General features: G+C 35.7%; 1 protein-coding gene across 5 annotated transcripts in view; it reads right to left on the bottom strand.

The window, feature by feature from the left end:
* Positions 1-5,995: 5,995 nt before the first annotated feature.
* SESTD1 (SEC14 and spectrin domain containing 1) overlaps positions 5,996-27,933 on the bottom strand; it is a 55,211-nt gene continuing 33,273 nt past the window's right edge. For 4 of the 5 annotated variants that reach the window (XM_027880256.1, XM_027880258.1, XM_027880257.1 and 1 more), the window contains 12 exons: positions 27,695-27,792; positions 27,283-27,338; positions 24,609-24,820; positions 20,877-20,999; positions 17,390-17,584; positions 16,648-16,762; positions 15,388-15,547; positions 12,692-12,773; positions 12,201-12,323; positions 11,144-11,335; positions 9,215-9,336; positions 5,996-6,737 (listed from right to left, as the gene is read on the bottom strand). In XM_027880256.1, the coding sequence (XP_027736057.1) occupies positions 6,608-6,737; positions 9,215-9,336; positions 11,144-11,335; positions 12,201-12,323; positions 12,692-12,773; positions 15,388-15,547; positions 16,648-16,762; positions 17,390-17,584; positions 20,877-20,999; positions 24,609-24,820; positions 27,283-27,338; positions 27,695-27,792 (1,608 nt within the window). In that variant the 3' untranslated portion in view covers positions 5,996-6,607. The remainder of the gene's footprint in view (positions 6,738-9,214; positions 9,337-11,143; positions 11,336-12,200; positions 12,324-12,691; positions 12,774-15,387; positions 15,548-16,647; positions 16,763-17,389; positions 17,585-20,876; positions 21,000-24,608; positions 24,821-27,282; positions 27,339-27,694; positions 27,793-27,933) is intronic. The other variant, XM_027880260.1, reaches the window with a different exon arrangement.

Here is a 27,933-nt window from a genome sequence, read left to right as displayed (position 1 = left end):
AATGGGATTGAGGGCAGAGGAAATACCAAATCAAGTACAACTATATACTTCTTGCATTTTTAAAATTGCACAGAGGTTATTGCTTGTTTTTTAACCTAACCCAATTTCAATATTAGAATGTAGGAGACAGTCCTGTGGGGGACATTCTCAGACATCACTTGCCTGATGTTACGGCCTGAGAGCAGTACTGTATCCTCACTGACAACCACCACCTTGCCAAAATACTGAGGTAAAATTCTCATAATGCAAAATAACTTCAAGATTAAGGTTCTGACTGGTCATATTAAAAACAGACTAACATTTTTACAGCAGGTTTACAGGAGATATCACCATGTCGCTGCTGTGCAGGTTTTGCTCCACTTTGTTCCTGTCCTCTAATCTGCAAATAACTATAAATTAGTGTTACTCTTCAGGCATGTTGGAGGCCCTGGGGCAAAAAAAGAGATGTATATCAAGTAAATTTAAAATAATAACAATGCTAATGCATTTGCAAGTCTTCAGTTTCACATTTTTCTATTTTTGCACCAGTTCTATAAAAATCATGCAGTACATTTTACACTACTCTTCCAATTAAAAACAAATAATTCTCTTAAGTTGCAAGATGGAATAATAAATTTTGGTGGTTTATTTTTTTTTTAGTTATACAATTACTGTGGGCTTTTTATTTCATCACCTAATTCAAGAGAAAAATTATTTTTTAAACTATTTCACTACTTCCATTTTTTTACCTTAAAGAGCTTGGATCCAACATAAGCAATTCCAGGAGAGAGCTGAAAGGTTAAAATCCACATTTTAATGAGGAATCACAGAACTAGGCCTAAATTAACAGAAACTTTTGAGGAGTCCCCCATCTTCCTTTCATTACATGGAAGTCTTTTCAGAAGCAGAGAAAGATGATGTACCTTAAGTCATCCCTTGTCAACACAGCAGGATCTCCAGTAACTATGTTTTAAAACCTTGTTTTCAGTGTTCCAGAGATAAAAATACCACGCAAGACTACTTCATGGGCTGCCTAATTTTTTGTCCATTTGATCTGATATTTAGTAAATATCCTGTAATTAATCCTCCTTTCTCTAAGTTACTCTGACTGTGTGAATATTTCTTCTTTTTGCAGGGTATTTGATTAGCTGCCTTCAAAGTATGAGCTTGATCTTCCAAAACATCCTTACAGCCCACCTATTGACACCACATGATTTTTATAAATATTTTCATTGAAACTCTTGCAATTCACAAAATGGTTTTCCATCCTTTTTTTTTTTGGCTTCCTACTGCTTTTCATCATCTCAGTGTTCTAAGATAAAAATTACTTCAGCTGCATTTTTTGCATTCTCCAGGTGTGTGCATGATTTCCACGACTATTAACACCTCACACACTCCTAAATTATCACTGATATTTCCTTTCTAGCAATGCTGTGCAGCAGGGAATGCAGCTGTCATCTTCTCCCAACACACACTGGCAGTAGCAACCATTTCATCCCAGAAGTAAACTCTGCTTTGCAAACAATGGAAAAACTCTTTAAAGTGTCTGTTGAATCACTTGCACAGTCTTTTGATTGTTAACGAGGAAGAGAGTTTAGTGGTAGACATGTGGATATAGCTCTGATAAAATCCAGAAGACAAAGCAATACCTAGAGAAGAGATAACAGCTAACAGTGAATAGCAAAAAGAACTCGGTTCACATTTCTCCCACCTGCAGGAGCAATGCCTTGGCTTCTTCACGTATGACTGGTTCTGCAGAGGCAATGCACCATGAAATGATGCCTGCAAATGGCAGCCACCTGACAAATTGGCCACATGCAATGAACGGAAATAAAAAGCTAACAAGGCTCATTGAACATGTGGCTCGCTGCAGCCTTTTGATGCTGTTTCAAGAAAACCATTCATATCAACCCTGGCAACATCTAACCATAATACTGTTTCTTTGGATACATAAGTCTTGGAGAAGAGGAAGGCCATGTTCTGAGAGGCAGTGAGTGATATAAAGCAGACACTGGACATCATGTTCACATCATCACCACAGATATGTGGAGTAGCAGTCAAACGTGTTGAATACATTGTACAATCTTCACACTACTGAGCCCAGCTTGCAGTTATCTGCCATCCAATAGAGGCATGCAGAGCTACATACAAGGGCTCAGAAAGAGAACAGTCTGCACTTAGTACCAGTTTAGAATATGGCTTGTTCCCAAGTCTCTAAAAGTCAGGCTCACATCACACAATCATATTAACTATCAAGTAACCATGCTGTATACTTGCCTGTGGAAATAGCTGAGACTCCACGAAAGCGACTTTCTTTCCTAGTAGTATAAAAACCTTAAGAAGAGAATGGAATGTTAAAAAGACACTTATCACTTACCCAAGACTTAAATAAAACACGTAAGTTCTGGCATAGTACTTGAGAGAAATGTCTGGAGCTCAACAGCCCACTGGAACTCTGCAGCCTCTGATCCTGTGAGGCACAGGGATCATCAGCAATCCAGGCATGCCTGGAAATTCAGCACTGACAATGGGAATGTGCTGTCACTTACCCAGCATCTGCCACTCTTGGTGGGAAAATGAACATGGGAAGCAGAAATCCCAAAACAGAGATGGCAACACATACAGTGCAAACCAAGCATAACACATATCTGAAAATTACACCTCTGAAATTAACAATTGACCTCTTCTGCCAAAATGAAGAACATTAACAAACTAAAATCAGGGGTTTGAGAGGTATTTGTTCATGCTTTATTCTGATATAGAGTTTCTCAACTAACAGGTCTTTCATTAGTTCCTCCAAGAGTCTGTCCTTACTGCTAAGACAAGATTCCCCCCTCCATTTTATTTTCATAATTTCTAGATTAATAGAATTAACATTTGCTGTAAAATCTAGGAAAGGGGTCAATACAGGTTTTTAAGGAGCAAATTACAAGCATTTATATCCCTTCAAATAGAGTCAGTGATTCTCAGAATTTCACAGAAGTCTTTTTTTTTTCCACAGAAGTCTTTTTTTTTCCACAGAAGTTATTGTTACACCATTATATATCATTACTGTTTCTGAAAGCCCATGACAACCTCGCCTTGATCCTGACCTACTGACACTTTTTTTTTTTAACTGGGATGGAAAAAAAATCTTCCCCCTATCTTTTTGTCAGCTGGCACTGATATTCTTAGGCCAGCATGATGGAATAAGAAGTGCTACACAATCCCACTGCACACACAGCGTTTCTCCACCCACTGCTGTACCTCCAGAGTAACTTTATTTGAACACTAAATCAGTCACTCACACAAAGCTATACAAGTCACCATGGTCCAAAACTGGTTTTTTTCCCAAGAAAAATGCAACCCCCTACTCAACACAATATGAAGTTAAGCAGTAAACAGCATCAAACTTTCTTATCAAAACTAATACAAATGCCCACACACCGACTGATCACCACTGAAAGAGTTTGTGGGTATAAGCATTTTCTGTGAGTACCAGGCTATGCAACTGATGCCCTAGCAAAGAAGGATGGCACTTACCAAGGTCATCACCTTTCCAGTTCACTGTCACAAAAAGCATACTCAGAATTACATTACAGAAAGAATAACAGCATACTTAATCATATTTTGAAACATTTCAAATACATCCAAATTGGGCTAACAGGAACTTAGAAATTCTTGGTATTCTTTTCATTACCACAAACAGAATTGATTTCATTCTTCTGAGTCATCAGTTGTAATGTACCTAGGAGTAAAACAACTACAATCCTTACAGTCAATCCTTCGCTATTCTGTTGGTATCTCCCTATCTCATATGTAGCAGCACTGTATCCTGTGATTTCTGTTTAAAAAAACCAAAACATACTGGCCCTTGTTTGAACCATTTTTGCAACCAAACAGTGCAGAGCAAGAGCCACGCGTAGGGCCACTGCTACTGTTCACAGCAGTATGTGCACAAATAAGTATCAACAGTTTGCTTGAGCAGGGCCTTTTTGGGCTTTTTAGAATGTTTCTATGTATCTCACTTTTTATGCTATTAAGGGTTATACATTTCTGAAGATTCACTAGCAAATACAACCATAGATGACAGACTAAGAGTAAACACCAGCACAAAATTCACTCTCTACGTTAGTTACATTCAACAGTATTATTAACACACCACATTTATTCCATTCTTTCAGTACGATAGGAAGTAACAGAGCTCATAGGAAGGATTTAGAAACGTCTGGCAGACTCATGCAACACGACCTAGAAAACTACTTGCCATCATTCCTGATACAAAAAAAATGGACAAATTGCGAAGTGATGGTAAATAGCACTTTACCAGCCCCTTAATTTCCCTAAAGGCAAGGAATTCCAGAAGGGGAACGGAGCAGACAGAAAGGGGGAGAAAGAGAGAGAGAGAGAGAGAGAGAGAGAGAGAGAGAGAGAGAGAGAGAGAGAGAGAGAGAGAAAGCTGGCATAACCCAAGAGGCTGTTTTGGAAACTCCATTAAAGACAAGAGGGTGAAACTCAGAATCCACTGGCCCCTAGGAATGTTGAACGACAGATATGAGCAGCATCAAGATTGGACTGCACACACAGAGCCAAAATTAACATCAGGGTTATTAGGGTGAACGGTCACTAGTAGCAAGTTGTGCACACAGCTGTCACAGGAATGAGTTAGGAGCTTCTAATACTGCTCTAGGTTGGCATATGTTATTGAGCCCCTAAACAAATACCAAAATAAAATAAAAACCTCCAAATAACCTTAGTGTTTGCAAGGCTTGCTTACTCTTAATATTCTGATGAGATTTTATACTGCAGACCATTACTTACTGTAAGCAAATTCAAATTAAAAATGCTGCTGCGCTGTAGACACAGTGTTTATTAGAGACTATATTAATTTACTTTTGTGTTTGAGCCTTTTATGAAATATATGTATACTTTTCATGTTTGGGTTCTTTCTAAGTGAATTTAACTCCTCCAAATATTGTCATAGCAACAGCAGCTTTCTCAAATGCAGTTGAGCAACTAAAATAAATTTGAAAATGTTATATTGAAAAAGTCTCATTATAAATAAGGTCTGTGAAACTTCAGTTGGTTTTAAACTAACAGTAATGTAATATTTTACCAGTGAATCAAATGCAAAAAAAAAAAAAAATTGGATTTTCTCTGCCAAAATACCCCAAGAGGAAAAATTCCTTTATCACTGAATTTACAGGTAAGTCATTAATTTGGATTTACTATTTTTAAGAGAGAAATTGCTGTATTTGAACCACCACTTTCCTCTGGAGAAAATACAGAAAAATTAAAACGAGTAAGTAAATATAATATTTGAATGACAGATCCATCAAGAAAATCTGTAGAGTAACAACAATGCATGCAGGAAGAGAACATTATCTTTACTGTGAGCAAAGTATAGAGTGATAACCACATAAATTTCTTTATACTTACAGTTGTTTGTTTCACACATAGTATTACAAAATGGTCAGATACCACACCATCTTCCAGTAAATCTAATATTGAATGTATCCAGATTACATTCTGAAGACTAAGAAGTTAACCAAGTAAAGCACACAGCTGATTTTTTTTAATCCAATTCCCAGCTTTTAGTAAATTTCATTTTATTACTAATCTCATGGTTTTAAGTTGGTTATGAACTTCATGTTATTTTTTTCTTCATTAAATGAAAAGCTTTACCTCATAGGTACTAACAGGGATATTCACATTATTCAGGATTATCCATTCAAAGGGAAAAAAAACACTTCGAAATAAAGCACAGGAGATGTATGCCAGTCTTACACAGGAACAAAACCATTATTAATGTAACACTGACTTAAGCAAATACTATCTTACTTTTGTGCAATTACTGCTATCAGAAAGAAAAAAAATAGCATGGACTCTTGCCTCTATTAATAATAGTTCAAGAGCAGTTCCCTTATAGCTACAGTGTATTAGAGTATTTCATACAAAAAATTATACAGACTTTGTAAATATACTGAGGGAGTAATGATTGTTACTACCAGTTATCACAGACCAGAACAAATTTATATTAGATTTTAAAAAGATGATTTTTATTAAGCACAAACAGCTTTTAATACATTATCAATACAAATAGGAAAACATCTGTTTAATGAATTTGATATATCAAAGATTTGATGGGCAGGTTGCATACTGGCACAATAAAAATTTTTTTTTTAAAGTATTTCAAATTAAAATTACAGGGTTACCACTGCCTACGCTGTAGGAACTTACCTACAGTCTAGAATTACTACATCACCTGGGCATGGGGGAAGCAAAGAACTAGAATTTCATAATATGGAACTTTTAACACTTTAATTAGCACCACTCAAAGCTTGCATCAGCTGTCTAACTAAGAAGCAGCTGACAGGTCAGGTAAAGCTTTACAGCAAATTTCAGTGCAAAGTTTACAGTTCCTTTTCATAAGATACTTGGAGTCTATGGTTTCATAGCACGTTAAATAATTATGGCTTGATAGATGTACAGTATTAAGATGCTGAGAACATTTACTTTGAAAAAAAGATGAGACTTGTAACGGCTGTGAAATGCATTTTAATATATTATGCCAAATTCTGTAATATGCAAACAACATGCTGGATTACAAACTTAAGTCCTATTATGAATTCATAGACAAGGGTCAGTATTAGCTCTCTGGGGTAGTGGCTTCTGGTTGTCTCAGCTGCTGCTTTTTCAGGCTAACTAGCTTCATCTTCTCTCTAATGTGTTCTGCTGCAGAAGCCATGTCACTTGGGCTCCCGAAGTACTGCTCAGACCTATAAAAAACAAACCCACAAACCACAAAAAGTTATCAGCAAAAAGTATGACATATAAATATACCCATGAATAGCACTAGAAAACACAAAACAGACAAGAAAAATAGTAATTTTTGTCTCTTGCAATTTAAAAGCCAACTTTAAAGGGTTTTGGAGACTCAGTGATGAGACTTGACATCAAGTCATTGACTTGATGAATTTATTACAAATACTCAATGAGCCTTTTATACACAAAAGATACTCTCAAAAGAAGGTTGAGGGTGGCGAGACAGGAACAGGTTGCCCAGAGAACCTGTGGATGCCCTGTTCCTGGAAGTGTTCAAGGCCAAGTTGGATGGAGCTCTGAGCAATCTGGTCTAGGGGAATGTGTTCCTGTACACGGCAGGAAGTTAGAATTAGATAATCTTTAATGCCCCTTCCAACCCAAACCATTCTATTATTTGAACAGCAGGGCACTATTCCTTAAGTGCAACTAGATACTTTCCAACACTATTTTTTACATCCCTTCACTGACTATCCCCCAAGCAATGACAATTTTGCATACTCTGACAATCTATGAAATCTGTCTATACACGAATTCTTAGGCTATAAAATTGCTGCAGTATTGAAGAACTCTTCAAATGGTAAGTCAGCCACATGCTGTCAAATTATGCCATCTACCTCTCAAACTGAAAAGAACTGTGTAATTCAAATACAACAAAGAATAGCTGAAATGTTAGGGAAACAACTAACCAAGCTGTCAGCAAAAGGAGGATTTGAACAGAATATGTGTTTCAGAAGAAGAGGTATCAAATCCAGTTACAAAGTACAGTAGCTGTAAACTTTGGAAATGGCAGTAGAACAAAGGAGTTTAAGACAGATATAAGTTGCTTCAGACAGGCATAAGTGTACAGAAAAGTTATTCTAGGCAGGAATCAACTCTTTTGACTAGGGGACTTTAGAGTCGGACTGCACAACTGCACATGGGATCACAGTATGGGCAGATGTTTTTCCTGACACAGATTAGAAGCCAAGAGCAGGACAGGGAACACTGACCTGAACTTCCAAAAAGATACTGATAAAAGTCTGAAGAAGTGAACAAGCTGATGAAAATACCCCCAAGCATTTTATGACAATTTGCATGTTCCCAAATTTATTAAACTATTTTTAATAATGAGTGAACCCTTTACAAATTGTTTGTTAAATGTTTCAAAAATAGAATGGCTAGGAATGATGAGCAGGGGATCCGGAGATGTAGGAGAGCTAAGATACCATTTTTGAGCAGGTGCTGAAGTGACAGAGGGATAAGAAATAATATTCAGGATTCAGTCACACAAATAAAATACAGGTGCGTACATATACCTATAGCCATAGGAGCATTGCATTAGGACTCTAAGTGAAGCAAATGCCTTGTTTGTTTTTACTTTAATAGTCTACCTGCAAATTACATCCATTTTAAGAATAAATAACAGTTGCTACTTTTATCAGGTCCCTAAAATCTGCTATTCAAAAGTTCAGCAAACATTTCTTGGTCTGGTTTTGGGTTAGTTTTGTTTATTTTTCTTCATAGCTATGAAATCCTCCACTATTTTCAAACATTAAAAGGGCAGTAAAAGTCACAACTAATTCAGGCCTGAGACCATCTTCAGGGTTAGCACTCCTTACTGAAGGAAACTACACTGCAGAAGGAATATGGTATTTTGGAAATAAGATGACAATAAATTTCCATGACCAGCTTCCTGCAGATCAACTTCAGGTAACTCATAATGTGGTTGCCTGATACTACCTCATAAGGTTTCAGCCTCTAATTCAAACCAGTGATTTCAGACCTCTTTCATTATGGTGTGGGATCCTACACACCCAGAGATTCGTTCCATGCCTTGGTTATACTCAGGTAGAAGTTAACTACAGGCTCAGCATAACAATGGACACATCTGTTTTATTAAACACGGAGAACTGAGTTTTATTATGGCTGAGATTCCAAATTCAATTTGCTTTTGTAGCTCAAGACAACCACCAGTTTTAAATTAGGATGAATAGCTCTCAAGGGAAGTACTGCTTTGTTTACTGATTGAATCAAATGTAAATTTGTCTTCAGTATACTGGCTTAAGACTTATGATAGATAGAATTGCAAATAAATAAATCAAAATACCATAATTTTCATCTGGTGTCTTTTTTTCAGGGAAAAGAGATTGGAACTGCCCATTCTTCTGTTACTTCTACATACCTTGCTAGTGCAAAGACTACACAAATCTAATAATCATTCAGTGTGAAAAGGTCACTACTTTAAATAAAGGCAGCATGCTAATATTCATTAAAAATTCTTTCCTATCTTTTTACAGAAAGCAGGCAGGTCCAATTTCCAGCTTTCCAAAGACAACACACCCACTTTTTCAATTTCAGCGATAAGCCTTCAGGATTCTTCCATATATGAGTCTATTATGAAACTTCACCAAAAACATTATTCAAAAGGCATTAGAAAAAACATTCTGCCTACCCATCGGGATAAACAACAGGCACTGTTAGTCTGTCCAACAGTGATTTCCCAACTGCTTCGATTTCATCAAATTGCTCCATTTCATTAAAAGCCTCAGGCTGCTCTGGACATTCCTGCAAAATCTGTTTAAAATAAAAGTAAGAAAATACATTATAAAGTAAACAAGGGATAGCATGTAGTTTTTTAAGTGCCATTAACTGGCAGACTGAATGCTTTTTCAGCATTTTCACTATCACATTTACATGAGGTTAGCTGACATACTCATTTAATTCAAGAAAAGAAAATATTGATTAAACTACATTAAGAAGAGAGTTCAGGGCTACCACTGCTATGTATTAGAATGTCTTACATTATTTCCGAGAGAAACAAAAAGTCTTGCTGGACAGTATTCCAGCAACAAATATAAAATGCATAAAAATCATAACCTACATCATTAAACATACCAGACAGCCATATAAAGTGGAAAAAAATCCATAGTTAATGAAGAGCTCCTTACAAAACATATCAAAACTAAAATGCTCATCTAGCACAGAGGAGGTGGGACTAAAAGAGTCTGAACACAAATCCTTCCCAATGAGATTGTGACCCAATACTAGTACTTAGTACTGTATTTTGTTCCGCTTCTCCCTTTGCCCCTTCTTACTTTTTCCAAAACATGGATATTAACAGTGTATTTTCCACACAAACTCAGTAGTGCTAAGAGAACTATGTTTTTGAACATGGCTGGGTTTTTTTCAGCCATCCATTTACTTTTCTTTAAATTTATGACTGCCTAAAAACAGCAATTAACTACTGCAATAATGAAAGAATGCTCATAATATGGACTGAGAGAATCTATTCTTTTAGGAGTTTATGTACCACTGAACTCTGATTTGGTATCATTTTTGGTATAATTTTTAGCTGTCTCTGACAGCATAAATGATATATTTCTGCTTTGTGAACGTCCATCAACTCCCAATGCTTGTAAAATCAAAGTCTCTTCCATTAATACGAATAAGAAATTAATAAAACCAAGGAGCATATGAATCAACTTTGAATCCACATTCTCCTTTAATGACAGAATGAATTTATTTTACTGTGTGTAAAGTTGGCTTTATTTGTAGTTACATACAATTTTATTGTCAATATTTGAGACACACACTCTCAACTCCTTTTCTATAATGTATCCCTTCACAGCAAGAGGAGTGTCTGGACAAAAAAGGTCCTACCTCTTGAGACATGCATTAATGGACATTGTCTCAAATTCAGGCATTTGAAAACTCACAACATTTTCCCCCTTCAGCAAACTGTTACTGAATAACAGTTATCCCCCTCCCCCCCATGTACATCATCTGACAGGGCACAGCAGTGAGACATTCCATGGGAGTTTGAAAGCCATACCAAGGTAGAGGTGTGTTCAAAAGGAAGAAAGCACAGTTCAAACCCCTCCAGGTGCAAAATACAAGATGTAGCAACAGGTCATGCATGGAAACTAAACGGGTGAGAGCTCCCCTCATTTACACTGTGTGTGAAAAGGATATTGCATTCAAAATGCGCACAGCTTGAAGGGCAGTAGACTTTTAACTCTCCAAGGAACAAAAAGGACCTGACAGCTTTGTATTATGCAAATAAAGAAGTGTTTCTGGCTTTTAAGAATCACAGCCTCAAAGGCACAAAGAAATGCTTTATGATCAATATCAGAGTTCCCCTTTGAAGAGGGCTGCTCTTCTCCTTTTTGTTAAGCAGGCCCCACACCAATATAGGTATATGAACAACGACATTAAGTAACTGAAATTACCAGTATACTGAATCAAGTATACTTGATTTCGTTTCTGCATTTTTTTAAATATAATATTTAGAAGGGTGAAAAATACACACTGACCACTTTTCTTACTTTTTTTTTTGCTTAAATTTGGGTACGAAATTTTTCTTCTTAGAAACACAACTCACTTTTTCAGCGCTCGAATGAAATGCAACAGCTGTTTCCAGCCGGTGTACTCTTTCTTCTGAAGTCACTGTAAACTGTTTCCACACTCTGTTCAGTCTTGGAAGTGTGTCCCCTGAAGACCTTGAAGTGCATCGCAAGGACTGGCACAGGACAACAGTCGCCTGCAGTAACTGCCTCCCATAATCATAAGTACTCTAAAAATTGGAGGGGATGGGAAATAAAGTGCACATAAAAACTCTGCACTTAACAGGAGCTAAATAAAGCAACAGCAGTCAAGTTTATGAAAGTTCTGCAATTTAGGTCCACAAAGTATATTGAACTAATCTGGAGTACTAGAAAGCACTGGTGAAGTATGAATAAAATTGTGATGACCAAACAGTGCTTTTACTCTTATAAAAAATAAAATATCCCCTGTTGTCTAGTGTTCACACTGGCAAAAGAACAGAGGTTCCTGAAAATTTCAAATAACTGTTTGGATCTTACATAGGATGTTTGATACCTATTGCCAAGATGACTGTTTCACTGGTTTCACTGTCACCACATTTGTAGTCACCCAGCATCCAGGTGCACTGTGGCACATCACTGTAGCAGCAAACTACCCTCCTGTCATCGTCACCTCTTACTCATCAGCTCCAGTGTAACAGGTGCAATTAGATCACATCCGTTAATTAACAAGTCCAAATCAGACCTTCCTAAAAGCAGTCAGTGACTGAAAAAGGACCTGAAAAAGGCTCAGCTTATCAAAAGTAATTTTAAAGACTGTTTGATATATGTCTTTCACAAAAGTCAATGAACTTTGCTTGGTCATTTGCACTGCCTATGTGAAGATTAACTGAGGTAGTAAACTTGCAGCATTGCTACTCTTGATAGAGCTGCAAAACCTCATTAGGCCTAGCACCAATTTCAGCAATCACAATTTTTTCATTAAAGCATTAAGGCAAACCATTAAGACCAGTGACAGATGTATAATAACTGTCCATACAGATATTAATTCTATTTAGCAGATGATCTGAAACTGTGCAGACCTCATATTGCTAAAAAAAGCCCAACCCATTTCACCTGTGCAACATCAACAAATTTTCGATGTTTCTCCAGTAAAACTTTTGTTTCTTGAGCATCATCTCCCAATCGGATGTGTGTCTTCAGCAGAGCATCCAAGAGTTCACTTAACCATTCTACTGCCTTAAAAAAAGAAGTCAAAATAATAAAAACTAATAAACTAAAAAGAAATTACTCCAGAAGGGTGAAGTAACTTTAGTGCTAGTATATGCTTTCAATACAGAAAAAGTTAAATGAGCTATCACAGAGTGGTAGATCATGCATGCAATTACCAAATACACTATTTGCAGACATTGGTATAGCCTTTATTTTCACTGACATATTCCCTAAATAAAACTACATTTGAAAGTTACAAAACAAATAAACAAACAAACAAAACAAAACCCAAAAAAACCCCACAAAACAAAAACCTGTAAAATCACCAGCCCCCATAAATTAAACCAGTGAACTACAAAGCCCAGAACGATGAAATTCTGTAGGTGCTTTCATACCTGAGCAGCATCCTCTTCACACTTAAATAACTGTACCATCTGAAGCATCTTCAGTCGCCGTACATCCACCATGTCCTCACACCTTAAACAGTTGCACAGAAAGACTCACCAACACAATACACTCTGAATTTGACAACAATGTTTTCAGTGAGAAACACTTAAGATATAAGAGTCCATTAAGAGGTGACTAAAGCATTTTTGTGCTGCTTAGCTTGGTAGAAATATATAATGCCTCACACAACAATAAGAAGCATGCGGTAAATAGAACAGAGCAGTACAAGTCACTGAAATCATGATTCTCAAGATTCCTGATACGGCTAAGCTGCCGATAGTAACAGCAGCCATAGCTACAAGATCTTGCAGCAGCGTTGCAGGTTCCTTACCTTGTTCCACTGGTAAGATCTGTCACATGTGGCTAAGACAGACTTTATCCTACTGAAATTCAGTTCAAAGTTGCCTTCACCCTGGCATAATTCTGAAGTGTACTGTTTGCTGGGGGCAATGTTTTCTTGATTATTACAATGAAGACTGTTTAAAAGATAATACATTTTTTCATTTTTCTTTTTAGCTTACTAAATAATAATGGTAATATCTTGCAACATCCTTCACTACAGTTGTCAGAAAGCATTTAAAAAATCTAATTCATATAAAAACTAATCCCAACTATCTAACTAATCCTAACTATCTTATTCTGAATTGAGCACATTTTGTAGTTTGTTCTCCAGTTAGAATTCAAAAAAAATACTGGAACTTTTTCTCTTTTCATAGTAAGAGCTAAGCTAATACATTTAGCAGAATGCTTTCCACTTCAATTTCAGAGCCTACTAAGTAGACAGTACGATTCTCTCCTGTCCAGTGCAAATGGAATTACTAATGTCAACAACTGTCAGTTTTATAAGCAAATGCAAAAGACTGTATGCATGATTTTTTCCAAACTAATTGCAAACATAAGCACTTCCAAAGAACAGTTTGTTAGCATGCTTCATTTTGTTACACATCCTGTAATGCTTACAGAAAGGAAATGTCTTGTTCTAATAATACAAGGTAACAGTTTATGGGTTCCAAAAGCATAACTAAAGCAGCAAAATCCCCCTAGAAGTAAACATTGTAATATATGCATATATAAATAACAAGAAATGTGCAATAGAATCTGTAAAAAAAAAAAATAAAGTATTGCAAAAATCACTATTAAATGCTACTGAGATACTAGTCCCTGTTGTTCTTTTTTATCTCTCATGTGGGCTAAAGAACCTTGTTCAATCACTTACCATCTGAAAGCTGCTTCCTATCTTTGTCTGGAAATTTTTATTGACATTTTAGTCATCTAATTGACTTCCCACAAATCTATATCCCCTCTGAGAATAGGGACCAGAATTGTATAACTTTTAAAACAGAAATGGACTACAAGTCTATACAGCGACATTTTTCTTTTAGTTTTCTATTCCTTTCCTAAGAATCCTAAGAGTCCTACTTGCTTACAGTATGACTGAAAACTAAAGCAATTTTTGCAAAAGTTTTCCAGTGCTTACTCTTGAGTTCACAGCTGGTTCAGAGTCCATTCCTATGTACATTAAGTCTTTCCTTCTCCCATGTACATTTCTTTTCTCTGCTGAATTCCAGTTGCCATTTTACTGCACAGTTCCATGTCCTCTATAGCTTTTTGCAGTTGGCCCTCTAAACACAAGTGCTGATCAAGTAATTAGGATTCAGAGGACATGTTTAAAACAATACTTTCTCTAAGCACTACCGAAACACATGGTTTCTTACACTAAGCCCGCTCAGAAAACAATTTACGGATAGTAGAATTAATTTGCACAATGAGCAATTTGATGCTCGTTAGACCTTGTTGTTCCCTAGAGGCCCCTTTTTGTTCAGCCAATGCCCTTAAACTTCAGGCATTTTCTGTGGACAGCATTACATTGTCTCAGGGGTTCCAGCAGTAATACTGGACCCACCATCTAATTCTTTCACACAGTGGAGTAGAAGAGAAAGGCAGTACTATAGACAATCAAGTACTACTACATCTTTAAGAAAAAATAATCCTTGAAATTTTGACGGAAGAGGATGATGGCATAATCCATCCCTCTTGCAAATTCAACTCTCTCTAGTATTTTTCTCTACTGCAACTTAATCCCCCACTATATAATTTTCCAAAACTCACAAAACCATCATTTTGAAAACTGAACTCTGTGCCTCCATTTTGCACACTGTCCTCTCCAACATGATCTCATTTGTCTCCTGATCTTCAGGAATGCAAATATCATGCTCAAAGGACAGAGGTTGTGAAAACAAGGATAAACAAGACTGTGGATGATTAATACGTAAATTTTACAGCTATCACCATTACTGTAGTCTTATACTTTCATCTCAAACTGCTAACATATAAAACATACCTCTTGCATAATTTTCATAATTACATATAAAAGGAATGTATAATTCTTGAGCATTCACAAGTATAGGAAAGCAGTAGAATATTCTATTCAGTAGCAAAATACACAAGGTGCTTGGGTTTAGGAATATGCTACAACAGATTAGGCAAGGAAGCTTCTGTCCCATTTAAATAAACTACAAATATAAATTACAGTTGTACTACATCCCTTAACTGGAAATAAAAAAAAAAAGTCTCTTTAAAACAAATGATATATAAAATTAGTTATCAACACAAAAATCTTAATGACTAGAACTACCGTTCTTACCTTTGTTTTCTAAGTTGCATATCTTCCATTACCCCTTGGATATGGTCCACATTTTCTTTGTTTTCAATGGTCACATCTTTTCCATAGGCCCATGATGCCTGATTAGATATCTGATCGAGAAGACTTTGACCTTTCTCACGCAAACCTTGCAAGCCTAAGTCTAACAAAACAGAAAGAAAAAAAAAAGTCAGTGGTCACTCTCAATTTTTTTTCCCCCTAAATAGAGAGAGATAAAATGCAAAAGAATCTGGAGATGAAAGACTGGCAAATGAAAAGGACATTACTATCTGTCTTTTACTGCCCTTTCCAACTCAAGTTTGAGTGAGCATTTGTCGATACTAACAAAGAATTAAGGCTTTGCTATATTATGACCTAGCAGATAACAATAAAAGCTGACAGTGGGTCAGCTTTTCAGCATATAAATACCCAATTAACGTCTTTCCTCCACACAGTTACACAATACCTAAAATATTTATTACTGCTAAGCTGTTGTAGCCTAAATGTTCTTCCACTGCTGACAGAAGTTACATCTGATACGGCTGATAGACTTTTCTCTAATGAGATTTGCCAACCCTTAAAATCTGCTGTTACATCTAATTTTTGGCAGCTCTGCTATCTGTTTTTCCTACAGGAGTATCTCATTTGTGCAGCAAACAGTTATATTCCAATCATTACTACTACCAGATATGATTTTGCTTCAAAGTTCGTTCTCCTACAACTCCTACAATGAACAAGATGATCATTGCAGATCCCTTCCAACTGAAATATTCAATTCCATATGCTTGACAGTGTAACAACATTCAATGTGCCATTTATTAACATATATGTTCAAAAGTACTACAAAACAGTCAGTATAAGCAAACTGAGTGGATAAAAATCTTAATTATCAAGTTCTGGAGACAAAAAGATCATCTAAGCACTATAATATCAAGACACTAAGAATGATTAATGGGGGGAAAAAGTTCGTTTGCAGATGAAATGCATGATAGCGGCATATAACAAATATATATGTTAGATGTTAAATATTTAGAAGAAAACAGTTTCAGATGATTTTACCAGATAGAACTACTATATAGTAAATGGCTTAAGCAAGCTAAAAGTAGTTGAGTGAAGCATTATACAGCAAGGAGAGACAGATTTTTCCCACCTGCTTTTTTTGGGGATTTTTTTTTTTAAGGAGGGTAGTGAGATTACTGCTTTTTCGCCTGTACTGTGCTCACTAGAATGTGTGCATGTGAAAGGAAAAAAGATTTTGCTTACCAACACTTTTCAGTTTCTCTTCCAGTAGTTTTAAAGTTTGTTGAATTGATGCTCCATCTGCTGGTGCTACGTCCACACACAACATTCCTAGCAAACCATCCAATTGCTGAGACAACTAAAATGAAGAACAACACAAATGTTAACATTTAAAAAGAAGCTTGAGCTTCAGTAGGCTGGGTCTGCAATCTCCTAAATGTTCAGAAACTTTTCCTTTTAGAAATTTTTTTTTTTCAGCTATAAGGAAATGAAAGCCAAGATGAGAGATAAACAAGCCATCTGGCTGTAGAATTCCAAGGGCATACATCCCTAGATAGTGGGAGAGTGGGAGGCCAAGATTCTGCTTTCTTTTTTAAGACAAGTATATGAAAGGAGTATGCCGTTTTAAAAACAGAGACTATGAAAAGTACACCAAATTCCAGTTCAATTAATGCATGTACCTCTAATTAAAAAAAAAAAAAATAAAACAAGAGAGGGGAAAAAGCAACTTTTCAACTAGTAATCCTTTTATGTAAAATGCTATTGAAATGCAAGACATATTACAAAGTACTTCTCTTCTAAACAGGGGGAATGAGTTTTTTCAGCATTTTAATTATAGTAAGTGATGACTTATGGCATTTTCCAAGCGACATTATATTTCCCCTCACCTCCGTAAAATTTTTTTCAAATGTATTCAACATTTACAATACTAAAGCAATAATATAATGATAGGTGAGCCTGTGAAAAATGAAACAGAAAAACTTACATCCTGAGCAACACTGTGGAATTCAAGTGCTGCTTGTAATAGATTCTGCCTGAATTCCAGCTGACTGGCCTGCCGGTAACACACATCACTCAGCTGTTGCTGCAATGCTTTCAATTCCACAAGGTCCTCCTCATCCCCTGCATTTAGAAGAGCTGCTATCTGCTGATTAAGCTCAACATAAACAGCAAACCACTCCTAGAAACACAAGGAAATGAAGTATTAAAAGTGCCAAATATAATTTTATTTATTTATTATAAAAGGCATACATCCAACTGCAGACTAATATATAATCAGACTGGAAAAGGAGCTTATTTCAGATTGCACTGTTATATAATTACGAGATATCACAGAGGAAGAAGAAACATTCCCAACTTCAAATCAACTCAAAAAAAGTGCTTAGTTCATTTTAGTGTGTGCATTGTAGTATAAAAAAATTGGTGCAGAAAGATGGGAAGATTACAAGGCATGGCTACTAATCCCAGCACAAACTTCCACTCAAACTTTTTAATGAATTAAAAGAGGAATTCCACCATTTTTAAACAAATGACTAAAGCTTAAATGTCTGGTCTATAGACAAAAGACCTTTTGCCAAGTGATCACCTATTACAAAAAGCAGGGCTATCTAGGTGTTGCTTTCAGTGACATGATTGAAAGCAGCAGTAATTTCCTTAACATGTTGAGAAAAAATACTACTGTTGACAAAGTGAAAATAATCTCTATCTTCTGAATAAAAGAGTGTCCATGTACAGAAACTTCGAAATTATCTTGTTTCTTATTTAAGGAGAGCTTTATGCTATTCAATTCAAAATGTGCAGTTGTGTCTCACATGCTTAGATTACTGAATACATATATAGGAGTCAGTTATGTTGTCATGGTGGTGTATTTGCAGAAGAGAATAGTTCAAATATTTAACAATTCTGGAAGATTTAAAACCAACTTGATACATCAAGATCACATTCACATCATGCATGACTGAGATGCCAGTTAAGCAAAACATGTTGGCTCAACAGCTCTTATTTTGGCCTACAGTAAAGTGACCTTCAAATGCCCTACTGCAATGCATTTCTAGTGCTATGGAACAGCACCATCTATTGGTTTACACAATCTGCTTTAATTTGTATCCTTGTCACGCTCCTATTGGGATGTTTGGAATTTTGCAAATTACGCCTTCAGCTTTTGCATCATTTATCTACAAAGCATGAGAAATAGAGTACCAACACGCATACTCTGAATTATTTTTTCCTTTTACCCAAAGCTATTTGCTCACAGGAAGGAACAGAGTGTGAAAAGAGCAAGGAGGGGGAAAAAAAGGTAATGAAAAAGTTAAATTAGCAATCAGCCAAAAATTTAAGAGCAGAATACGTCTCTCATCTGCCCCAAAAGGGGCAACTAAGATGACATAATGTGAAAACATCTTCCATTGTCACACAGATACATAAATTCAATGAAAGCAGTTAAAAAACATAACTCTTCCATGCTCAACATACAAATCCAGGCTACTGAGTGGGACAAGTCAACTATAATATGAGAAGTCAAAAAAATTATAGATTAATAATTTTTTTATATAGATTGACAGGTTTTAACTTTATATTATATATATTTATTTTTAGGTTTTATTTTTAGCATTAAAATAAGTAAAAGAATTGCAGTAATTAACTTAAACAAGCAATCAGTGAAATTAAGAGACCAGCAAACCAGGTATAAAAAGTATGGGTTTCCATGGGAGAAAGTTAAGCACAACTGTATGTGACAGCTCAAAACCATGGAGAAAAGACCAACACTTGCTCAAAACCAGCAGTTTTAATGTATTGCTCATGAATAAAACAATCAGAAAACAAAATCCCAAAAAAACCACCTAACTACACCCACCCCCCAAAAACAAACAAAAGAACAAAACACTCTATGGAAATTATTTTTTCACTTTAGAGTAAACTGAAGTAAAAAAGCCTATTTTCAAATCACACAGGTTTTCCAAGTATCTGCAAAGTACTATAATCAACAATAAATAGGTGATGAAATAAAGTAAGCATAAAAACTGTCAATTCAATTATCAGGAGAGAAAAAAAGGAAAACAGAAAGTTTACACTCAGCTATTATAAAATGTTCAAAAAATCAAAGAAAAAGGTAAAGCACATTTTTCTAGTGCTGTTGGGAAAAAATGGTTTTAATTTCCAAACAGGCATCTAAATTTAAGGTAGTGCAATGGTCTCCCAATGACTTCTTCTGGTATTAAATAAAACATATTTTTTCTGACTTATTTCTGCAAACTCCTGCCAGCATCTGAGAATCAAGCTGTGTTCCATGTTGCCAATGCTTTAGTGATCAGCACACTGTAGGCCAACTTGCAAACTTCAGTGGGATTTCAGTTATTTCCAGGACTGTATTTAGCTCCAGCTAAAGAACAGTTCTCTGTTATAGATACCCAAGTGAAAACAAAGTATGTTCAATCTTGGTTTTTATTTGCAGTTTGAAGTGCCAATATGACTAAAAGATACTGACATTTATTTTTGTCTATGAAGTAGGCAAGAGGTTTTTGTTTTTTTCTTTCCAATCAGGATTTTAAATGCAAGATGTTTTATACTTCAGAAGGTACTGGTTTTCAGAGTAGAACATTGCTTGAAGAGCTTAAAAGAACCATGGCAGCGGAGATGGGATTTACCTGATGAAACACAGACACCTACAGTAGGCACTGCTGCATCAAGCAAGGAAACCATACTCAGTAGAGATGGAGTCATTAGAAATAGTGTAGTCTAGGGCAGTGTTTCTCAGATTAAAAGCTTGGGCTTGTTCTTTTTCCAAATTATGTAAGAAAAATTATAACTCGGTGACTATTTTCTTTGCCATGACTAAAGGGAATTTGGGAAAAGTGGACAGAATTGTCGATGTCTACATCAAGGAAAGAGCAATAGTACTGTGAGCAACACTCCCTTTGGGAGCACTGAACATCTGTAACCTAATCAATCATCTGATGCAAAGACAAAATTCTACTGAACCTTAGGAAGTACTCAAAATAGAAGCAAAGGCATCAAGTCACTATAGATGCAAAACACCATCTGCAAGATTTCATTATGAACATAAAGTATATCTGACATCTTGATCAATGAAAATACTAAGCCAGTTTCAGCTACTGGTAAACATAGTTTAAAAAAGACAAAAATATTAAGTTATTCATCTGAGAGTTACAGGATTCCTCAGACACTTTGGTAGAGAGGAAAAAGTAAACATTCATCCTACTCAACATGAAATTTTAAGAACTGCTATAACACACTAAACCCAAGAAAAATCACAGATAGAAATCAATATTTTTCTACATTGGAAAAAAAATAAATAATATGACCATATTAAGTTCTCAAACTGCTCAAATAATTTCCTCTGTAACCCATAACTTCATGTACTGCGCAAAATTCCTAGATCCTCATAACCAAAATACACTGCTCATAACTGCATGTATTATTTTGATACTTGAAAATGGTATGGGAAATCTCACACTGTGCTGACTCTCAATCTCTTCATGTTTCTGTTGCAAAGCTTGTGAAGCTCTAATGGAATCACCTATTCCCCACTGGGTTCTTAGCTGTTCTGATCCAGGTCCTTCAAGCCAATTGACCACCTGTCAATAAGATAAAGATGACAAAAATAAAGTAGCAAATCAATCATGCAAAAACAGGTATAAACAAAATTTAATATAAGCAGAAACTAAAATAAGTATATGTTTATGAAAAAACCAGATTTTTTTACATCTTCGGAAGTCTAGTTGTTGTATCTATCCACATTCTCAAAAGTCTTAAGTAAAAACTACTTTTCATAAACCTTAGCTTGTCAACTCCATGAAAGCAGGTGGCAACTAGGACAAGATTTTTCATATAGACACTTCTCATTTCATATTTCTATCAATAAAAGAGCTCTTGTGTTCAAACGAGTTATTTTTACCCAAGTGATTACAATGCACAGCTGTATTCAGCCTCACACCTGAGAGCTTTCTCCCTATTTTGCTAAATATATTAACAGTCAAGTAGACAATAAATACTTATTCCAAAATTAAATTTACACACAAACTTAGTATTTTATATATTCACTCTATTCAAATAACAGAAACCTGTTACAGAGTTTCAGTGGCCACATCTCATGGAATCTGTCTTTGCAAGGTCACAGCAATACAATTCTGGACTACCTGGATTAGACTGAAGTATTGGTTTTCTTTTATTATTATTTCAAATCTATTTTGTTTGATCTAAATGTTATTCAGAGCAAAAGATTATCTCAAATTCTGGGCTCCTTACACACATTTGAATAATCAGGTATCTGTGGAAAAATTTCATGATAATTTTTTAAATATCTGGAAAACAGAGACAGCTGCAATGAAACCTAGTGCAGAAGTCACTGCTGAAGTCCTGAAGTAAGGAAGTGCAGGAATACCTCCACATTCTAAACCTTAATAAAAAGGCATAGGAAGTCGGCTTCCTCCCCTCAATGTGACTTTTGTTTAAACATCAATGACAAAAAAGCTTCACACAGATTTTCAGGAAATACAATAAAATACAATACACAATGTAATCCCATGAAGATGAAAAAAGGACTAATCAGACCATTTTTCTAGTGTGTTTAAAGTACACTGCAACAGTAATCAAGAGTGATCACCATCATTACAGACACTCAATTCACCCCATCTTTCAGTCATTATGTATCTATCTTCCCACTGCCTTTTTCTGCCCATCCACCCCTTCCTGCCCTCTTTCAGAGCATATATTCTTTGCTCCAAAGGCATCCTGAGCTTTCCTCACTGTAATCATTTCTAGGACAAATTAAGACTACAGTTCTAGGATAATTTTGTTTAAAGAGAAACTTCCTGTTGTGCTCAGCACCTCTGCACAGCTGCTGCTGGTTAAATATGGAACTGACCTAGGAGTGAAGGCACTCACATGTCCCCCTGTAAGGTCAGTGTGGCCTGGAAAACTTTCATATGGCAATGACAGTTCTCATGCAAGTCTGAAACAGCGTGCAAGGCTCCTGCTTCGCAGTGCCCTCTGTGACCAAGACCACCTCCCGATTTCAAGTTTTCAGCAACTACTGCATTGCCTCTGCAACTTTAGCTTAGCACGTGGCTGTTCTTGTGACAGATGCTTGAACTGAGCAGAGAAGAGTTACTACGGGACATGCAGAGAGAAGTGATGTAATTTTTCATAAAATACATTTTTAAATGGTTAATGACTAGACTCCTGCAAGGCCTCACATTAATTTTAGTTAATTAAGGTTAGAAAAATAGTAACTAACACCTCTGCCTAAGGAGGGACAAAGCCAGAATTTATCATAACATACAGAGTTGCTCCCCAAGCAGTGTTTAGAAAAACTGCTCATCAGAAAACATGTGAAAATCATTGTCATCTTTACACTGCAGAATGAAAGACAAAGGACAGAGAAACAAAACTGTTGAACAGATGTAAGAGGGGTAATTGAAAATAGAGGGCAGGATAGTGAAGGCACAAGGGAAGAGAGGCAGCTGTTGATAAGAGACTTAGAGACAGGAGTAAGAACTAAGCAGGTCACAGCAGGCAGAAGCAGCAAATAGTGAAAATGAAACAGGAACACAAAAGTAAGCCATGAGTGGTAACAATATAAGATGCTATACAAAGAATGAAATAGGATGTAACTATGAGGAACACTAACAGAAAATCAAAACACTAAAGAAAAAAATAACAGCAACACCAGGGAAAAACTCACTCTCTCTGTACACCCATTCTAACTAAAAATACTGCAAGCATGTTATATGGCAACTTCTGTTTGTTTTGTCAAAATAAATTGGATGGCATTTTGCCTCTACTGGTTTCTTCCAGTACATCATTAGCTTCTTACTTTTGGCCTTTAACTCTTTCTGGTACCCTGATTTTCTCCTGTAAACCCAAAGGAAACTAAACAATTTTCTAGATTTAGTATGTTTTTCCCAAATATTCATATGCCATTTAGAAAGCTTTTAAATGCACTTTATAAAACATTAGTTTTCCTGTGCACTGAGACTCAGTTCACCTGCCATGTAACATCTGCAGCCTACACAGAGCAAACAAATAACTATTTCTATTACAGATATTGTAAAATGAGGCTAAGTCATGATAAACAAGTCTATTTAAATGCATTAACAATGTCAGTTTGCCAAAATACGTTATATATCAATCATCACAACTTTAACACAGGAAAAAAAAATCTCACCTGATTATACCCACAGCTATGCTGATATGTTCTATATAGGACTATTTTAATCTCTTTTATTTTTATTATTTCCAGCTCAACATACCAGCAGATGACATTTGCTTTAAATTTTTTTATAATAATCTGAATTACTACAAGATGAAAATTATCTCCTCAGTAGATTTGTATTTTCACTGCTAGATAACACAAAATTTACTAGTTTTTATTTCTACCCATATATGAAATGTTGTGAAGTGGAAGTACTTGACTTGCACTCCTCATGCATTAGAAATACCAGTATTGGAAGGTCAAAAGCAGTATCTATTCCATTAGATTTTGCATATTCAAACTATACAGAACCTTAAAAATACATAAATCTAATTTCTAGTGATAAACACAAGAGGATAAGTTAATTCCGTTTCCTTGATTTTTCTCTACAGAGAATCTGCTGAGATGATGCTGAAAGTGCTAATTACATGCCTGTTTCCTAAGGACCAAACCAATTCATTATGACCTTTAACATGCAATTGATTAAGAAATTTTATATTCATTCTTGTGAAGGTATCCTTGAAATACACAGAGTATATACACTTTAACCTAGGATAAACTACAAAATATTAGACAAATTAAGGAATAAATAATAGTTTATGTTCAGTAACAGGAACTTTAAATGACATAGGCAGCGGAAGGTTTTCTTCAACTCTGAAGCAAAATTACAGTCATGTGCATAATGTTCCTCTCTTTACCAACAGGTCAAGCATTTGCCTCTCCAACAACACAGCCATACACTGCCACAGCATGCAGCAAAGGGACCACACAAAGGTTCTTCAGCACAATGGCAAGAGAGCACATTTAAAATAACATCCACATATGTGGTAGTCACAAAGTAAAACACTGTGTAAAACTAGCACACTAACATTTGAGGAATGAAGGGAGGCACGAAGGGCTCACCTCTAATTTTTAATTTCACAGAAAGCACAGTCTGGGACTTGAGCTCAAACCTCTGCCTCACAGTCTTCAAGAACAACTCCATGCTTACCTGCATTACCTTCTGTTGAATCTCCTCCAACTGTGTGCGCTTGCTTCGTTGTCTACAAACTTCCTGGTAGCGGGTATATTGCTCTCTGAGTGAGTCTAACAGCTTCATGACCTGTGGCTGAGCAAGCAGCTCATCATCCATTGGAGACCAGGACACCCCTCCATCTGAACCATTGAATCGACGCTGTTGTAACTCAGATAGCAACTCATGACCTTTAAGAACACATGTAACGATGGGGTTAATTCAGGTTTAAACCACTAACACCCCCCCCCCCCAATTAGTAGTAAGGATGCCTGCTTTTAAACCATCCAACAGCACGTTTTTGCAGCTAATGATCTTTCATGCACTGGGCGCATTTAATGATACAATTTTCATGCAGAATGCTGATCACAGTTTGTGGGGTGTATCAGTCAAAGTAGAAGAAATGTGTTATATTTTAGATATATAAAAGAGATACTGTGAATAACATGCAAATTTACAATAGCACTGATTAATGTGAAAGAAACAATTCCAAGCACAATCCTGAATCTTAAACAACTTTAAGTATTCTGATTCTTCAGAATGGTGAGTAGTATCTGAAGTATTTATCTCAAACAAGTTATGTTCTTGTATTAAATGAATTCTCTAGAAGCACTGAAAAACTGACCATATAATTTCTGTGTTGTCTTTCAGGATTTTTATAGCAAGTACAACACTTTCACAGGAAGTATGGAGCTGAATACCATTTTCCCCAATATTTTGCTTTCACTTCTCTCACCTTTTTCTTTGTGCTCCTGAGCACCGTACCAAGGTACAGGCTTTCTAGACTTTAGTGACTTTCATATATGCAAAAATGTATATTCTGACTATTTAATCCTCTGCTTAAGTTGTTTAAAGAATGTTATTTTTAAGTTATGTTGAAGTTCTCAGGATGTGAACACCATACTACCAGTAAATCCAGATCATCAATTTGTTCCTTAAGAGCTCAATGAATAAGTTAAAATAAATCAGCGTTTGGTCACTAAAGGTATGTTGGTGTAAAAATGAAAGTGTGCCAACTCAAGATCATCAGTTCTGCAGCTCTTAAGAGGGTAACATGCCAGTTCTCTAAAACAAAAAAATTACCACTCAAGTAATTGTAATACCTCAAGGAAAATGCAGAAGCATAAGACTCTAAATTCAACTGGCGTTATTTAGACAATCAAAACACCAAGAGCTTTGGAGATTGCAGCAAACAAGTTTAAATTACTCAGCATATATTACCGTGAAATGAAAATGCCTTAAGAATTCAAATACATTTTGCCATTCTACAGAAGTGGCAATTTCTACATGCCATTCCACAGAAACAAACATCTTGGATTTCATCCTTTATAATACTACACAGATAGCTGCAGAGCAAACAGACTTAAAGGTTTTTACAAGATATAATTCTACTGGGATAATTTTGAAATTGAATTGTTTCAGCATTAAAGGATTACCATTTTTCAAGGTAAAAATGGTTTTTTTTAAAACTAAATTCTTATCAAATTCTAAGAGCTATACATGTGGATTTGGAGCTTGTGAAAGGAACAGTACTTGTACTCATGGAAAACAGAGGCCTTTTGCCTAAACCCTCAGTTTGTTTGTATTTATCCTTAGGAGATCAAAATATTTAATTTGGGAGAGTTGAATTTTTTTTTTCCCCTCAAGATTTCAATACAGTGACTCTAACAGAGAAAGGTTGCCTCTTAGGAACTCCCATGATTTAATGTAAGTTATGAAACTTAGTAGCTCAAAAAAAATTCATTATGCCATAATTAAGAAAACAGAGAATGCAAATAAACTAATGGGCTAAGGAGCCATCTGCTTACACAAAATTGAAGTGTTGTTTTGTCCAAAAATCTTACCATTAGACAAGGACACACTAATAGGCTAAAATCCAATGACAGTGTCTACAGACAGTTCATATTTTAAAAATCTTCAAAGATCATTAACTCAAAACAATATTATCCCACATTTAATAATTTTTTCATACAGGGAGCAACATAAAGCCAGTAGTTCTCTGTGACAAATATTACATGTGATCCATACATTAGTTTATAGGAGGCTATAAGGTAAGAAGTCTGAGCCCTCAGGCTCTGATCATCACCTTAACATTATGCTTTCTTATTCCACAAAGGCAGTGATTTAAAAACAAGTTTCTAGTCCAAATCAGTCTATTATACTTCATTGTCAATAAGAAATTCACCCTAAAAACAACATTTAATGCTGAATGAAGAGTGTAAGCAGCAAAGAGTCAGAAGACTGTATGCTGACCATCTTTTCTAACAGATGATCAGCTCAGAACTAGACTGATGTAAATTTTTAGAATTGTGCAGGAAAATGCAATCTGTATTGTAACCATTTGGTGGCTACTGAGACAAATTCATTCTCTAAGGCAAATATATTGACATCATCTAGACACAAAGCATTCTCAAAATAAAACATTAGTTACAGTAATATTGTAAAGATGTTAGTAGGATTGTAAAAATATGTATTTTAAAAGACACATTTGGACTTTTTCCATTTCTTAGCATCACCCTTTTTTAACCCAAAGATTACATTAATAGATAAGCTTGTCACATTGTGAAGATGGCTACAATAATTATTGTGCCCTCTGTGATTTCACTTGGGGCTTAAAATGAATTCTCTTTACTGACCAACATTCTTACTATACCTGTCTGCAATACCGTCTCAGGATCAACTGATGGAAGGAAGTTCAAATCTACTGATCTTGAAAAAAGTAACAAACAAATTATTAAAATTTATATTACAATAGCACTAAAAACTTCAGCTAAGGCTAGAACTACCTGATGGTGTTAAGAGATCAAGTTTCCTCCCTCACTCAGTAAAGTTCTCACTTTTCCAGCTCATTGAATCAAAACAAAAGTGGAGTTGCATGTACTCAATAGTCAAATGAGCATCCATCTACACAAAGACTCATGTATCTTGTAGTCTACATTATAAATGTTTAGAATTTCTTTACACATTTCAAAATATTTAAGGCATATAATATTTTCAGTATTACTTGGATTTCAAATGAAATTTTATAATCCAAAAGCATTGCTTTCAAAAAGTCAATCACACACCTCTCTCTCTCTTGTTGAGTTCCTTTATCACTTCCGTTGTTAATTAGAGCAAGTTCATCCAGTAAAGATGTGGATTCTTTCGTGAACTTTTCAAATACCTAAGTAAGAGGTAGGTATTAATTTAAGAAAATTTTAAGTGGCTGTTTTGAAGGCATCAGTGCAAATTTATTCACTAGTTCTGTAAGTAGACTTCAATTCCTACACAGTGTAATTATTTCCCAGCATTCAGATGGTAGGGT

Source organism: Empidonax traillii, unplaced genomic scaffold (genome assembly GCF_003031625.1).
Source record: "Empidonax traillii isolate 1590-97213 ecotype Southwest subspecies unplaced genomic scaffold, ASM303162v1 scaffold65:size4453928, whole genome shotgun sequence".
NCBI lineage: Eukaryota > Metazoa > Chordata > Aves > Passeriformes > Tyrannidae > Empidonax > Empidonax traillii.
Note: the sequence above shows the minus strand (reverse complement) of the source record. Positions and strands in the feature narration are given on the sequence as shown.